The following is a 15,873-nucleotide window of genomic DNA, read 5'->3' on the forward strand; positions in this document are numbered from 1 at the left end:
AGCACCTCCCTGGTCCTGGCCTGGTCAGATGCTCGGGGACCACTCTCGCCTCTGTCCACAAGCACATGACAGTCTGAAGCTGCCTCTTTAACAGCCTGTTCACCAGACCTGCTTGGCTAAAAGCACTGGAAATGTGGCTTGTGAGACCAAGGGACTGGATCTTAATTTGATTTAATTTTAACGAATTCACAATTAAATTTAAATACAGATCCCCAAATCAGTTATCGGAAGACTTCAGCTGTGGTTGTTCGGAATGCTTTAGGCATGAGAATCCGCCTTTTCAACTGTAAATTTTATGATATCTAAATGCAGACCAAGCAGTTCTTATGAAAGTAGAGCACCCAAACTGAGGTGCGCTCGAAGTCTAAAACCCATGCTGGCGTTTGAAGACAGGATGTGGGCCATCCTAAGCATTCTTTTGTATTGATTACATATTGAAATGATAATATCTTCATCTGTTGGGTTAAATAAAACATATTACAATGAATTTAAGCTGTTTATTTTTTCTGATGTGGCTATTAGAAAGTTTAAAATTATATCTGTGGCTCCCATTATATTTCTACAGGACAACATTGGTCTGAAGTGGGGCTTAGCACACTTTCCTGTAAGCGGCCAGATAGTAAATATCATAGGCATTAGGGAATCACGTACAGTCTCTGTCACACATTCTTTAGGTCAGGGGCCAGATTTGGTCTGTGGGCCCCAGTTTGCTGGCCCCTGGTCTAGAGGCTCCCAGCTCAAGACCGGCTGGCATCCTTCGCAGTCCAGCCTACCAAGGGCTGGTGGCCCCACCCAGTCCCCACTGGAGTCCCAGCGTAAGACCTACTGATCACTAAGATCCCCAGGGACCAGCATGAACAAGACACGTTACTACGGCCCAGTGGCTCCCGGTTTCATGGGGAGGTGGAACATGGGAAGGTCAGGAATCAGTACAGGGAATTGGGACAGGAGCCATCAGACCCAGGCTGCCCAGAAAAATCCCACCTTCCAAACCCTGGCTCTGTCCCCTGTAAGTGAACAAGAGTTTGTCTGACCATGAGACTCATTGGCCTTGACGAGCTAGCCAGGAAGTAAGAGAGGTCAGAGGCTGAAAGTGCAGTGAAAGTGGAGCCCACAGAGGTAAGAGGTGTCCTGGAGGCATTTGATGAACTGCGTACACTTGAGCTTTGGTTTTCACAGTCTCACAGGTGATGGATAGCTAGGGATCCAAGCCCAGACCTGCCCCAGGTGGGAAGTGTCACAGCGGAGCCCTACGTAAAGCTGGAACCTTCAAAGGGCTCTATGTTCAGTGTAAAGGTCAATGAGAAATAACCTCGCCCCTGAAACGACCATATAGAAAATTGTCTTGCCGCTAACAGGAGTGGAACAATATTTGCCCTGAGAAGTCACATCCACAAGTTGGTCCATGCTCAGCTTGGAAGCCCAAATGCACACCACCTGGGTGGTCTTGAAAACGTTGAGCCCAGGATTTATAGTCCAGGCTGGTAATACCCCCACGTGTATAGCAAAGGAAGCGGTGAACGTAGATCCCCCCTGCCGCCCCAAGAACCTCAACTTCACAGTAGACCTCAAAAATCCCCACAGATACATTTTAAGACATATGAACTCATGGTTAAAAGAGGGAAATCCTCAAAGGGAACAAAACACCATGAATGAAAGCCAGAAGAAAAAACAAAAACAGAGAAGCCGATTCACAACGACTTTAGATACCAGAAATTAAATATAAAATAGCCATATTCAATATTTTTCAAGAAATTTTTTAGATGTTTGAATATACAAGTGAAAGGAAAGATACTATAAAAATGATCTATCAAGTATGCATAAAAACCAAATAGAATTTCCATAAATAGGAAAATAATCATCGAAATTTAAAATTCTTTGGATAGGTTTAACAGCAGATTAGAAACAGTTGAAGAAATAACTAGTGAATTGGAAGATGGATCAGAAGACATTATCCAGAACCCAGTACAGAGAAACAAGTGATTTTTTTAAAAGGGAGGGGGAGAGAGAGAGAGAGAGAGAGAGAGGCACTAAGAGACACAGAGGGGATTGAGATGGCCTACCAAATGTCTAATGAAAGTTACAGAAGAGATAATGAACTAAAGCAAAGTATGAAGAGATAGTGGCTGAGTGTAATCCAGAACTGACGCAACACACCAACCACAGATTAAGGAAACTCACTGAATTCCAAGCAGAATGAACAAAAGAAACTCTCTAATTAATAACACAACATAGTGAAAATTCAGAACACTAGAGTCAAAGGAAAGAGCTTAAAAGTAGCCAGAGAGAAAAAATACATTGCCTTCCAAAGAGCAATGACTCACTGTCATCTTTGTTCTCAATAGAAACAATGGAAGTCAAAGTACAGTTGGACAATCTTTTCAATGTGTTAACAGAAAATCTTTTTGGTAACTTAGGGTCTAGAATTTTATACCCAGTGGAAATATTTTTTAAGAACAGCAGTAAAACAGTCATCTTAAAACAAATAAAATCAGAGGGATTTTGATTTGCACTCAAGGAAATTCTAATGAATACTTCAGCCAGAAAAAAGTGACCCCAGATGTAAGATCTGAGATGAAAAATAAATGATGAGGGACAAAAGAGGCAAACAGGTGGGTAAATTTAAACACATATTGATTGTATAAAACACTACTAATTATGCTTGAACTAAAGTATACAACAAGACATATATATAAGTCAGCAGGAGAGACTGAAACTAAAATGTCCTAAGGTCCTTATTTTATTCCAGATGTGGGTAAATATAGCAAATGGCTCTATTATATAACCATTTACAATGTCCTAGGTTAACCTCTACAAGGATGGCCATATAACTTCAAAACTAGTAGAAGAAAAAATGGAATGAGAAATAATTATCAATCCAACAAGAGGCAAGAAAGAGGACTGAAGTAAACATTAAAAAATTTAGTACAGATGAAAGGGACAAAATACATTGCTAGAAAATCAATCAAAATATATTGGAAATTACATTAAGTATAAATGTATTCAATGATTTTTTAGAAACCTAGCCACACAGTGTTTACAACAGGCACCTAAAATGTGTATACGGGATTAAAAAGACAAGAATTAAAAAACCTGACACCAAAATCAGAAAAAAAAGTCACAATAAAACTAGAGAACAATATCTTTTATGAATATAGATACAAACATTCCTAACAAAATCTTAGCAAACAAAATCCAACCACAGATAAAAGAGATCATATATCATGATCAAGTGGGAAATACAAGATTGGATTAACACCCTCAAATCAATTAATGTATCACACCATATTAACAGAATAAGGGCTAAAAGGCATGTGACCATCTCAAAAGATGCAGAATGGGCAACTGAGAAAATCTAACATCCTTTCATGATAAGAGCTCTGAACACACACCAGGAATAGAAGGAAACATCTCAACCCGATAAAGAGCATTAATGAAAATCTACATCATATTTAATGGTGGATGACTGAATACTTTTCCCTGTAAGACCTTCTCTAGCCACTTTTAGTCAACATCTTACTGGACAGCCAAGCCAGTGTAATTAGGCAAAAAAAAAAAAAATAAGAAATTAAAGGCATTCAGATTGGAAGGAAGACCTAAAACTGTCTTTATTCACACACGACCTGATCCTGTATGTAGAAAATCCTAAGGAATCAACAACAATAACAACAATATTTACTAAAATTAATAGCAATGAAGTCACAGTTTATAAGCTTAATATCAAAATTTAATTGTATTTCTGTATACTAGTAACAAACCATTCAAAAATGAAATTAAGAAAACAATTTCATTAACAGTAGCATCAAAAATAATAAAATATTTAGGGGGAACGTTAACAAAGGATATGTAAGATTTGTACCCTGAAAGCTATAAAATATCACAGGAAGAAATTAAAATAGATCAAATAAACAGAAGGATATACCATGTTCATGAATTAGAAGACTCAATATTGTCGAGATGTCAAGTTCTCCCAAATGGATCTATAGATTCAACACAATCCCTATCAAAATCCCAGCAGGCTTCTTCTCTTTTTTTTTGGTAGAAGCTGGCAAGCTGATTCTAAAATTCATATAAAAATTCATAGCACTTAGAATGTGCAAAACGATTTGAGAAAGAAGAAAATTGGAGGACTTAACACTACCTGACTTCAAAACTTATTACAAAGCTACAATAATCAAGAAAGTGTAATGTGGGTTTAAGGATAGGGATATAGACCAATAGAACAGAGTTGAGAATCCAGAGATAAACCCATATATTTATGTTCAATTGATTTTCGACAAAGGTGCCATGAAAATTCAATGGGGGAAAAGTAACGTTTTCAACCAATGGTGCCGAGGCAATTGGATATCCATAAGCAAAAAGAACAAAAGCCAAAAACCAAACCAAAACAAACAAAAAAAACCCAAACTTTTCCTCACACTACACCCCAAAATTAACTCAAAATAAATCATAGACCTAAATGTAAGAGTTGAGTCTAAAAACTTCTATGAGAAAAAAATAGAAGAAAATGTTCATGTCCCTGGATTAGGCAAACAGGTCTTAGATGTAACCTCAAAAGCATGAGTCATACAAGAAAAGATAAGTTGGACTTTTTACAATTTAAAACTTTTGTGTTTTAAAAGACGTGATTAAGAACATGAAAAGACAGCCGCAGAATGGGAGAAAATACTTGCAAGCCATATATCTGATAAAGGACTTGTATCCAGAACATATAAACAACTCTTACAACTCAATAACAGAACTACTTAATTAGAAAATAGGCAAGAGAGTTGAATAAACATTTCCCCAAAGAAGACTATGAATGGCTAATAAGCACATGAAAAGTTGCTCAACATCATTAGTGATTAAGGAAATGCAAATCAAACCCACAACTAGAATGGCGAAAAGAAAAAAGGCCAACCATACCATGTATTTGCAAGGATATAGAGAGAGTGGAACCTTTGTACATTACTGGTGGGAAATCAAAATGGTACAGACCCTTTGGAAAACAGTTTAGAAGTTTTTTAGAAAGTTAAACAGAAACTTACCATATGACCCATCAATTCCCCTCTTAGGAACCTGACCGAGAGAAATGAAAACATATGTCCATACACAGACTTGTAGATAAAAGTTCACAGCAGCATTGACCATAATAGCCCCAAACTGGAAACAATCCAAACGTCTATCAACTGGCAAATGGATAAACAAAATGTGGTTGATCCATACAACAGAATACTATTCAGTGTTGAAAAGAAAAGAAATACATGATGCAGCACAGATGACCCTCAAGAATGTTACATTGTGTGAGAAAAAACTAAACACAAAACACCACAAGTTGTCTGATTCCATTTATACGAAGCATCCAGAAAAGGGGGATTTCTAGCCTTATAGAAATTTAAGGCTACAGAGACAGAAAGCCGGTCAGGGATTGCGTGTGGCTGGCGGTGGGAGCTGGGAATGATTGCAAATGGCATTGAGGGAATTTGGGGGTGTTGAAAAATGTTCTAAAACTTAGCTTTGATGACGGCTGCGCATCAAACTAGAAATTTACTAAGATGTGTTGCCGACATTTACATTGGGTGAATTTTATGGCATGTAAATTATACCTCAAAAGAAAGCTTAAAAAAAAAAGATTACAAACAAAATTAGGTTTGTATAACAATGATAATAGACTTTAAGGGAAAAAAGAACACTACTTGAGAGAAAGCGGGTGTTATGGAATTAGAAAACATTGACTCCAGCAGGGAATAGATAAAAATTTGGATAGTATATGTATCTGATCATAAGCTCTAAAAATACATTAAGCGAAAATTGACAGAAATATAAAGAAAACTAGAAAAATTCTCCACAATTGTTGGCTCTTCAACACATTTCTCAGTAATGATAGATCAAGTAAGATAAAAACAGTCCAGTGAGGATATAGATCTCAACAAAACAATTAACAAGCTCGTTCTAATGAACACAAGTATAACACTGTACCCAGCAACTTCAGAATACACATGGTATTCAAACACAGAAGGTACATTTACAAAAGTTGATGACGTGTTGTACCTGTAAAACATATTTCAAAATGTTCCAAGAGACTGATACCCTACAGGACTTCCCTGGTGGCACAGTGGTTAAGAATCCACCCTGGTCTGGGAAGATCTCACATGCCACGGAGCAACGAAGCCTGTGGACCACAACTACTGAGCCTGTGCTCTAGAGCCTGCGAGCCACAACTCCTGAACCCCATGCGCCACAACTACTGAAGCCCGCACGCCTACAGCCCGTGCTCTGCAACAAGAGGAGCCACCGCAATGAGAAGCCCGCGCACCGCAACGAAGAGCAGCCCTCGCTCGCCGCAGCTAGAGAAGGCCGCGCAGCAACGAAGACCCAACACAGCCAAAAGTAAATAAATAAATAAATTTATTTTAAAAAATGATTGATACCCTACAGATCACTTTCTTTGACGATAGAGGAATAACAATTATAACAATGACAAAAATCCTATTCCAAAATAGCTCCTGGGATAAACAAGAGGTCATAATGGAGACTAGAAAAATCTTTGCGTGAATGAACATTAAAATTAAATGCTATATATCAAAACCTGGGGGGTGAAGTTTGAGTGGTATTTAGAGAAAAATAAAAGTATAGTCTTCAATGCACACCTTAGAAATCTAGAAAGTTTTAGAATTCATAATTATCCAACCTAAGAAGTTAAAGAAAGAATAAGACATTAAGCCCAAGTAAATAGAAGGAAGAAAATAAAGAGAAGTGGACGAAACAAAACCAAACCGACCAACGAGAGGATCGACTAGGTCAAAAATTTGTTGAAAACATGAATAAAATCATCAACTGGCTGGCAGGCTTGACCAATGGAAAAAAGTGAAAGTGTAAACCAACAATATTGGCAATAAAAAAGGGGCCTAACCACTGACGACACGGATGCTAAAATGCCGATAAATGCCAATAAATGTGAAAACTAGGAGGGAACGTACAAATTCTTAAAATACGCAACTTATCAAAACTGACACAAGAAGAGATAGAAAACCCCAACTGTCTCATAACCATCCGAGTCATTGACTCGATGAAAAACCTGCCCACAAAGAACGCACCAGGCCTAGGCGGCTTTACCTCCAAGTTTCCCCAAACGCTCAGGGGAAGAGAATCCTCCCCCTATACGGAATATTCTAGAAGATGGAAGAAGGGGGAACACTTCTCAACTCGTTCTGTGAGGCTCACGTACATGGGCTACCATAACCCAACGAGGACACTGTAAGTACACATCACACCCACAAATGTGGACAGAAAAACTCGGAGGAAAATATTAGCTGGAGGGTTTCAGCAGTGTGTAAGGAAGCTAATACAACGTGAGGGACTGGTGTGTGGCGGGGAGAGGCCAGAGGCCACATAGATGTCTGGAAAAATAATCTAAGCCCAAGATGATAAAGGCCTGAACCCAGCGGGGGCGACGCGCAGCTGGCGTGCAAGGGTGAGCCGCTTGGAGGGGCTCTCGGGGTGGTGGCAGGAGCAGGGGGTGTGGCTGGGATGACTAGGACTCCGGGTCCTGCTTTTAGGCCTGGTGGGTGGAGAAGTCTGGGAGGGGGACAGAGCAGGAGGACGGGGGTCTGGGGCAGACGCCAGGTCCTGGGTGACCGGGCCTACCTGGTCCAGGGCAGGGGCTGGGGAGCCCGGCCTGGGGGGCATTCCTGTCAGGCAGAAAGGTGTGCCTGGCTAGGGTTCTAGGCTGGGGGGCGGTGGAAGGAATGTCGGGGGCCTGGGGGGGCCCTTCCCACCCACAGTCTCTGAACTGGGGCCTGGAAACCCAGGACTCCCTGTGTCCGGCTCTGAGCCATGAACATTTCCGGCAAAAACAGAGAAGAAAGAAATTCTCCCAGCCCACTGTGTTCCTCATATCAGCAAAAGCAGTGTGAGCTGAGCTTGCAAAGCAAACAGGGCTCAATGTAAACACTGCAGCAGGTCCTGGGGACGGAGCTAAGAATACACACTGGGGGAGGAAGGTGGGAGCCGACTTCTCCATCGGGTCCCCAGAGAGCCGCAGGCTCCCTGCCCCGGAGCAGCCCTGACGGGGAGGGGCCGGGGCGCTGGGGGCCGCGTTCTCAGGACCCATCCCAGGGCCTGGCGTGTCGGAATCTGACCGCTGCCGCCCGTGGACCTTACTGCTTGCCCTCACCTTGGCCCTCAGTGCTCCTGCGCGGCCTCTTCTCAACCAGACCCCTTCTGTTTGGGCAATACTCTCCTGCTTTCTTCTGTCTCTCTCCACCTCATCTCCCCTTCTGTCTGTGGCTTCCGCCGGGACCAGCTCTTTACCTAACCAGCTAACTAGGCAACCGCTCAACCTCTCCGGGCCTCAGTTTCCCCACCGGTAAAAGAGACTTCATTTGGGCAAACGAGTCCTTGCCAGGGTAGAGAACGCAACGCGACAAAGCAGTTCAAGCCCTCTCCTCGCACAGCTAAGGGGGCCAGCGGGCTCCCCAGGCCAGTGGGCGGCAGGCTGCGGTGGGGGAATGCTGTGTCTGCTCCCCATGCCCCCGGAGCGAGGCAGGCCTGCACAGCCAGCCCGGGCCAGGGACGGGGGCATCCTGAGGGCGGGTGGGGGGCTCTGAGCAGGAGTGCGAGCTGCAACGAGGCTGCAGGACCCCGGAGAGAAGGAAGTGTGGGGGGCCCTCCAGCCCATGTGGCCCCTGGACTGGACATGGGAAGGAGACTCCTCGCCGGGAAACAGAGGCCCCCCTGCACAAGCTGAGCTGGCCTCCCCCACCCCCGGTGACTCCCTGCAAGTGGACAGCCCGGCCACTGACCCTCAGAATGACCTGCGCCCAGGACGGGGATGGGGGCAGCCGCTGTGCCCCCCGAAGTCCCCTCCCCCTCCTCTCCAAGCCCCTCGTCCTGTGGCTGAGTGAGCCGCCGGGCCGGGACCGCCGTCACCGCGGAGGGCCTGAGCTGAGATGAGGAAGCAGTTGGGGGCCAGGCTCCCTTCCGGCCTGAGGCCAGCCCGGTGGGGTTGGGGGAGGTCCGGGGCTCCAGCTGGGGCTGGCGGGCCGGCTGGCACTGCCACCACTGCAGGCCTGCTGGGCTTCCCAGGGCTGGACGGCTGCTGGATTTCCTGCCCCCAACTTCCCTCAGTCAGCAGGATTGCGAGGGGGGTTGTTTATGGTCCCGATGGCTGCGGTGATAACGTGGGGCCTGGGACACGCCACTGTGCCCTCTGGGCCCGGCGGGGCCCTTTCCCAGGGTCTGTCCTCGAGGGGGGCATCGGCTAGCGGGGGCGGGGCTGGGCAGGCTGAGCTGGACGCCGGCCCACGGCAGCCTCTGCCCGAGTCCAGCACGTGTCCACGGGGCAGAGATTCAGCGTGGAGCACGGCCTGCTCCCTGCCTTGAGACCTGGGGGCATGACTGTGCCTCTTGGGCGGAACCAGCTCCTGGGAGGCAGGACGGGGACGAAGGCGACACAGAGCCCATCTCCCTGAGCGTGTGCGGAACATCCGGAATACTTGCTGCCCAGAAACGGCCCCTGTCCCGGGCGCAGAGCCTGACGGTGGAGGCCACCAGGGGCCTTGCTCCCAACCTTGCCCCCAGGGATCAGGGACTCCAGAAAACCCTTCCCTTTGTTGTTCAGATCTGAAGAAATGTGGGCCCATAATTCTGTATCCCCAAGGCCAACGTGGGCCGCACCTCAGCCCGCCACACCGACCCTAGCTGCACAAGGGCTGAGCCCTGGCTCTCAGACCCCCACCGGCGGCCAGATGGCTCCAGGGAACCCTGTCTCCTACCCTTCATCACCCCCAGAGGACACCAGGCTCTGGTTTAGGTTTCAAGGGGTGGCCTGTCCAGAGGAACAGTGGGCAGAGCCGTAAGAGAGGCCCAGGACAGTGGGACAGGGGACAGAACCAGACCAGGGCAGGGACTTGAGGAGGGGTGAGCGCATTTGGATGACAGGGCAGTGGGGCGCTCCCAGGGCTGCTGGGTGGGGGCCGGCTCACGCGCCCATGGGCCACCACGACCCCTGCCAGCGGCGGGGGCCAGTCAGTGAAGGCTGCCTTGGCCAGAGCTGGGCTAGGAGGCGGGGGTGGGGGTGGGGGGCCCTGGGTCCTTTCCCCGGCTCTACCTCTGCATCCGTTGATGTCTGGAAGCCCCGCCCCACCGGTCCCCCCAGCCGGGTGCCTGGTCTGCTGTACTGGGCGTGGCCACCTGCTGCTTCTCCCAGAATCTGCCAGCCCCGTGTCCCGGGTCCCACACGAGGAGACGAGTGAAAGCCAAGGACGGGTCACCAGAGAGGCGGAGTCCAGGCCCCAGAGCCTCTGATGCCACTCAGCCTGTGGAGCTGGCCGTTCCTAGCTTCAGTACCCATCCTGCCAGACAGGGCATCTGCCACTGGACCACCTGCCTGGGCACACGAGAGCCACCAGGCCCGCCGAGGCCTGCGCTGACCGAGACGGGCCAGCCCTCCGGCGGGGTCAGGGTGTTGGCGTCACACAGCCCTAGAGGGCCAGGCCCGAAGTGAGAGCCCCCGTGGGCACCTGGACAGTGGCCCTCCCCCACGTACAGGATCGTGGCCCATACCCGCCCAGGCCAGGGAAGACTGCTGGTGGGTAGAGGGTCGTCCTGCAGGCCCAGGCCAGGGTGGGTGGGGCAGGAACCCGGAGCTGTGCCCCTGCCCGCCTGCCCAGCTGCAGCAGAGATGGACACGGGCCAGAGCCAGGCGTTGCCCAGGAAACCGAGAGTCGGACGCATCCCTGCTCAACCGAAATTCCTCTATTTTTAGCCCCCCGGCTGCTTTCAGATAAAGTCCATGTAGATGAACGAGCTGTTCGGCAAGATAACAGCCTGCTCCAAACCACGGAGACTTCAAAGGGCGCAGGCCGCCCCCTCCCATTCCACAGATCCTCCGAGGCTCCCAGGATGCCCTGGGAAGGGGTTCCGGAGCTGAGAGGCGGGGCCGCGGGCACAGAGCCCGGCGGGCACGGGGGTGTCCCGGCCACCGAGGCTGCCGGTGCCCTGGAGCGGAGGGGGCACGGCGTCCACGTCCCACCGGACAGCCAGCAGGGCCTCGGCCGTCACTCCCCACCTCCCTTGCTGTCAGGACCCTGCGGAGGGGGGTCCTGGAGCCACACCCCCCCCTCCCCACTTGACACACCCCCGTGTCCCTGTCGGCACCTCTGAGTCCCTGAGTGCAAGCGGGCTGGGGGCTGAGGGAGCCGCAGGCAGCGTGGACAACACTGCCCACCTCAGCGTGCACCGGGCGGTCCTCAGCTATGCCAGGGAGGAACTGTGGGCACTCGGTGCCACTTGCCAATAATGATGCCACTTGTCAGAGGTCTAAGACCAGCCTGGCCTTCAGCGTCCTCCTCCCGCGGGGACCGACGCCCAGTGCACATGAGAGAGGAGCTGAAGCCCTACGTCAGGGAGCCCACACCGAGCACAGGTGGAAGGAAGGAAGGAAAGAGGGAGGGAGGGAGGGAGACCCCAGACACCTAGGGCACCATCCAAGCCCTGCACGCTCAGGACAGAGCTGGAGAGTGAAACGCCGCTGTGGACGGCACCGTCTGGGCCCCAAGGCCGCTGCCCGCCGCCCGCCAGCAGCGACGCCGCGTGGCCCGCGAGAGCTGGCGTGGGCTCGGGCGCCTACCTTGTCCTCCACGCGGTTCAGGCGGGCACCGATCGTGTTGCTGCCTCGGTCCTTACTCTTCTCTGTGGGGTTAAAGCACCCAAGTCAGGGACGCCTGGGCTGGCATATGGGGAGGGGTGGGCAGGTGACCCCAACTGGGCTCGGGGAGAAGGGCGATGGGGGTGAGGGAGTGAGGGTCAAAGGCCCGAACTTATGGGAATGTCTCTTAGAAGCTCTTCTGTGCTGAGAACCTCAGGGGCGGCAGTGGGTGGGCCGGGCGCTGGCTTGCTTGTCCCCACTCCACTCTTTCCGGTTCTGTGACCTCCGAGAGCCTCAGAGGACAGGCACCCACCCTGCCCGGGGGCTGCCTGAGATGGTGCCCGCCGTACAAAGGTGACATTCCGCCCCAAGGGGGAACTTGCTCTGGCCGGGGAGGCCTGTCGCCCCTGCGGCCCTGCCGCCCTGTCCCTGAGTGAGCTGCACCCCTCACTTGAACTTGGGCTAGGGCAACCCCGAGGACCTGGCCCGGCCCTGCCCTCCCTGGTGTGACCCCCAGCCCCCCCCGGAGGACATGAGGCCAAGCCTCAGAGCTGGAGAGCAGCACCCACCTTGCTCCCCAACGCTCTAGCTGGCTGCTCACCCCCCAACCCCACTCCCAGGCCCCCGCCTTCCCAGGGTCCTGGTCACATTTCCACACTCACATCAATGGCCTAGAAAAGCCCGCCATTTGTAAGGACGCACGCCGGTTCTTGCACTAACTGAAAATCCCCTGTAAATCGTGTTTGAAGCCAATTTGCTTAGGGTCTACCTGCCCCCACTCTGGATTTCCTTGCCAGACATGCGCTTTCTGATGGTGGAAGAGGCAGGCGTGGGTGGAGGGATGGTAGGAGGGTGCGGCCTGGGCTGCCACGCCCAGGGTGCCTCGATGCAGAAACCCACCTGAGACGGAGATGAAGAGGGAGGGCTTCCCGATGGACTGGTCCAGCCTGGGGGGGAGGGAGGGAGACGGAGACCGGCTCACGCTTGGCCAGGGCACCGCACGGACATCTGGCCTGTCAGTGGGTGGATGGGCTGATGTGCCCAGCAAGACAAGCTGCCCGCCCCTTCTGGGGGCCGCCCCTCACTGCCACCCAAAAACCAGCCAGGTGCCTCCCAGGTTCCAGAGGCCCATGCTCCCAAGGGGGCTTTGGGGGGCGGCGCTCAGAGGTGAAGGGCAGTGGTTGGGCTGCTCCTTTGTCACCCTCCCTGGGCACAGCAGGGTGCCAGGATAGCCCAGTGTCCTGAATGTTCCCAGAGAGGCAGGCCTGCAAATGGGCCCTTCCGGGGCAAGGCCAGGTCACTGGGCTGGGTGGGCTTCACGCCCCTGTAGTAGGTCAGCGACAGGGGCGGGGGCAGCCTGAGCCCCTGGCCTGGCCTGTGGTCAGGACAGGCACGTCTCCCAGCCACACCCTGCGTCGCACAGAGCTCGGTTCCCAGGCCAGCCCACCGTGGAGATGCAGCTGGTCTGAGCCCACGCAGGCCCCCAAGGACCACGCTGCTTCCATGAGGATGAGCTCTGTGGGCCCCAAGTCAGAAGCCAGAGGACGTCGGCTACCAGGGGTTGAGGTGCTCAGCTCCCAACTGGTAGGGCCTCTCCTGGAGGGGCTGTCTCCTGGGGCTGGACCTGGCCCCTGCTCACAGGGTGTGTGCTGGGCTGTGAAGTGTCCAGCGTCTCTGAGGCGTGGCCATGTGTGGAGTGAGCCCCCGCCCCTACCCCGCCCGCTCAGATCCCCCTGTCCCCCGGGCCCCGCCCCCTGGGCCCCGCGCGCCCACCTCCTCTGCAGCTCCTTGATGCGCACCATGAGGTTGAGGTGGCCCTGGGAGTACTGCTCGATGACATCCCGCACGTCGTAGGGCTTCCGTGCTTGCTGCGGTGGGAGAGAGAGAGTCACGCTGCGGGCGCAGCGTTAGCGCAGTGACTGCGCCCGCCTTCCGTGGTCTTCCAGGATTTAAGGAGCTGCCCGCGTGGCACCACGGGGCGGGCCTGGATCAGCGCACATGCAGTGGCCGGGCTCATCCTCCCCGGGAGCCGGGTGACCCTGGGCCGGTACCTCAGCCTCTCTGGGCCTCAGCTTCCTGCCCGCTCACCCGCAGGGACCTGCCCACTCTCCCTTTCCAGGCCGCCGGTCCCTGTTTTCAAGCTGCCTTGGAAGAGCTGGCCCAGCCGAGGGCCTGGGGGCGGGGGGCCAGCATGGCCGCCAGTCACTGCGTGGAGGGCACAGCTCCGTGCGGCCACCGCCTGCCTGGGCCCCAAGCTCACCCTCCGCACGCTTGTCGGCCGGCGCACCCACTGCTCTTGGGACGGGGAGGTGGCCCACCCCACCCCCTTCCTAGGCAGTCCCCTGAGCTGAGCAGGGGTGGCCCCGGGGGACAGGCCTCCTGCTGGGGCTCCCAGGCTGCCTGGGAAGGGAGGTTGGTCCCACGGCAGGCCTGCGGCCATGGGGGCAGGGAAGGTAACCCCAGAGCTCCAGGCTCGGCGCCAGCCCTGAGCCCATAAATGCCTCCGGGGCTCAGGTAAGACCACAACAGAGAGAACGGGGCTTCTCACGACGTCAGCAAAACGCCCAGGGAGCATCGGGCTGGCCGTGTCGGGGTCTGATGGCCCAGGAGGCCCTTCGCCCACACAAGCGAGCCAGAGCTGCGTGGGGATATAGGCTACTTCTGTTGGGAGAACCGCGGGGAGACGGGGCTGGGGGCCCCAGGTGGTCTCATTAACCCTGAAGGGCCCACACTAGTGATGGGCTGGGAGGTTCCTGCCTCTTGCTGGGGAGTGTAGGGGGCCTGAGAGACACGCCAGACAGCTGGCAGGCCAGGGCGGGGCCGGCGGGTCAGAGGGAGAGAAGTAATAAGGCACAGAGGCCCGTTGAGGGTCAGGGCCAGGTCTCAACCCCGGGAGCCCCAGGGCACCTGTCCTCCCTGCCCACCTGAGGCCTCCTTCTCCTTGGGGTGCCACCCCAGAGACTGGGGCTACCCCAGGCTAAGGGTAGGGCCACCTCTGCCTTCCAGAAAGATGGGGTCCCCTGAGGGCAGGGTCCTGCCTCGATCTCTGGGCACCCTTCAGACATGTCCAGGGGCCCTGCCATCAATGCTGGCGGCTTAACTATGTTCTCGCAGCTCCCCACATCGTCCTGGACCCCAGGAACCCTGGGGCAGCGCAGAATCCTCCTCCCTGTCAGGGACTCTGGGCACAAGAATTCCAGGGGGTTCCTGCTCCCTCAAGATCCGCCAGGCGGGGCCCTCACAGTAACACCCAGCCCCGCTTTGGGCCCCGGGACCACCCTGTGTCCCTTTGTGGCCTACATGCCGAGGCCCGTGGTGGGGTCTCAGGGTCAGGAGGGGGCGGGACTCTGGCAGGCTCTCTGACTTGCCATGCACTCAGTTTCATGACAAGGGTAACAGTGGCCCTTAGCTACAGGCTAGTGGTAATACCCCAGGGCTCAGTTTGTCCTTCTGTGAGTTGGGGATGCGGAGCCCTCTGGCTGGCAGGGAGGGAGTGGGGATGAAGTAAGATGGTAGGTGAGAAAGGCCAGTGGGTCCTGAACTGGCTCTTGCCAGGAGAGCCCGAGGTGGCCGTGACAGTGTCTGCGGCTGAGCCCAGGGTCTGCACTGCTGTTCAGCGCACACGCCACTGAGTTGTGATCTTGGCCTCCTGTGAGCTATACTGGGCACCTCCAGGCCTGCTGGAGCCGTCTGGGGTGGGATCAGAAGAGGGGAAGTCTGGGTTTAGAGGTCAAAGTGGGGCAGGCCTGGCCTGGGATGGAGCGGGTCCTTGCCCTGGTCCCCCAGACGCCCTGGGAGGTCACGGCCCACAGCGTGCAGGGGAATCTGGGCACCTGAGCGTGTTAAGAGCCTCTGTGTACACAAGTGAATACGGATGTCCCCGTGGGAAGGCATAAGAGTACAGGTGACAGGTGTGTGTGTGCCCGGGCATGCGTGTGCATGTCTGCAGAAGCGGGGGTGCGGGTGGGGTGGGGCTCGTGAGCAGGCCGCCCACCCCCAGCCTCGCCTTGTCTAGGGTGTGGACCACAACAGGGTAACCGAGGCCCGACTGACACCCAGGACCCGTGGCACGGTGGGGTCCCAGGCCCCCTGAGACTCGTCTCGGAGCTGAGAAGTTCACCTCCCGCCTCCCAACCAGGGTCTGCTCAGAGCTCCTGGAGGCCTTTGTCGAGTGGTGGCCTGGGGCCCGGCTGGAGACATCATCTCAGCTTTCTCTCTAGAGCTCATTTCCTTGGCAGCAGCAG

The 15,873-nt window shown here is 53.2% G+C and overlaps 1 protein-coding gene across 2 annotated transcripts in view; it reads right to left on the reverse strand.

The window, feature by feature from the left end:
• The window catches only part of KCNQ1 (potassium voltage-gated channel subfamily Q member 1), a 346,354-nt gene that overhangs the window by 58,299 nt on the left and 272,182 nt on the right, over window positions 1-15,873 (reverse strand). The window contains exons 13-15 of one of the 2 annotated variants that reach the window (XM_027090651.1): window positions 13,403-13,497; window positions 12,530-12,576; window positions 11,612-11,673 (exon numbers count right to left, since the gene is read on the reverse strand). In XM_027090651.1, coding sequence (XP_026946452.1) covers window positions 11,612-11,673; window positions 12,530-12,576; window positions 13,403-13,497 — 204 coding nt within the window. Of the gene's footprint in view, window positions 1-11,611; window positions 11,674-12,529; window positions 12,643-13,402; window positions 13,498-15,873 lie in introns of both variants that reach the window. The other variant, XM_027090650.1, reaches the window with a different exon arrangement.

Source organism: Aethalodelphis obliquidens, unplaced genomic scaffold (assembly GCF_003676395.1).
Source record: "Aethalodelphis obliquidens isolate GAN/ISIS:26980383/991018 unplaced genomic scaffold, ASM367639v1 scaffold69, whole genome shotgun sequence".
NCBI classification, from domain to species: Eukaryota; Metazoa; Chordata; class Mammalia; order Artiodactyla; family Delphinidae; genus Aethalodelphis; species Aethalodelphis obliquidens.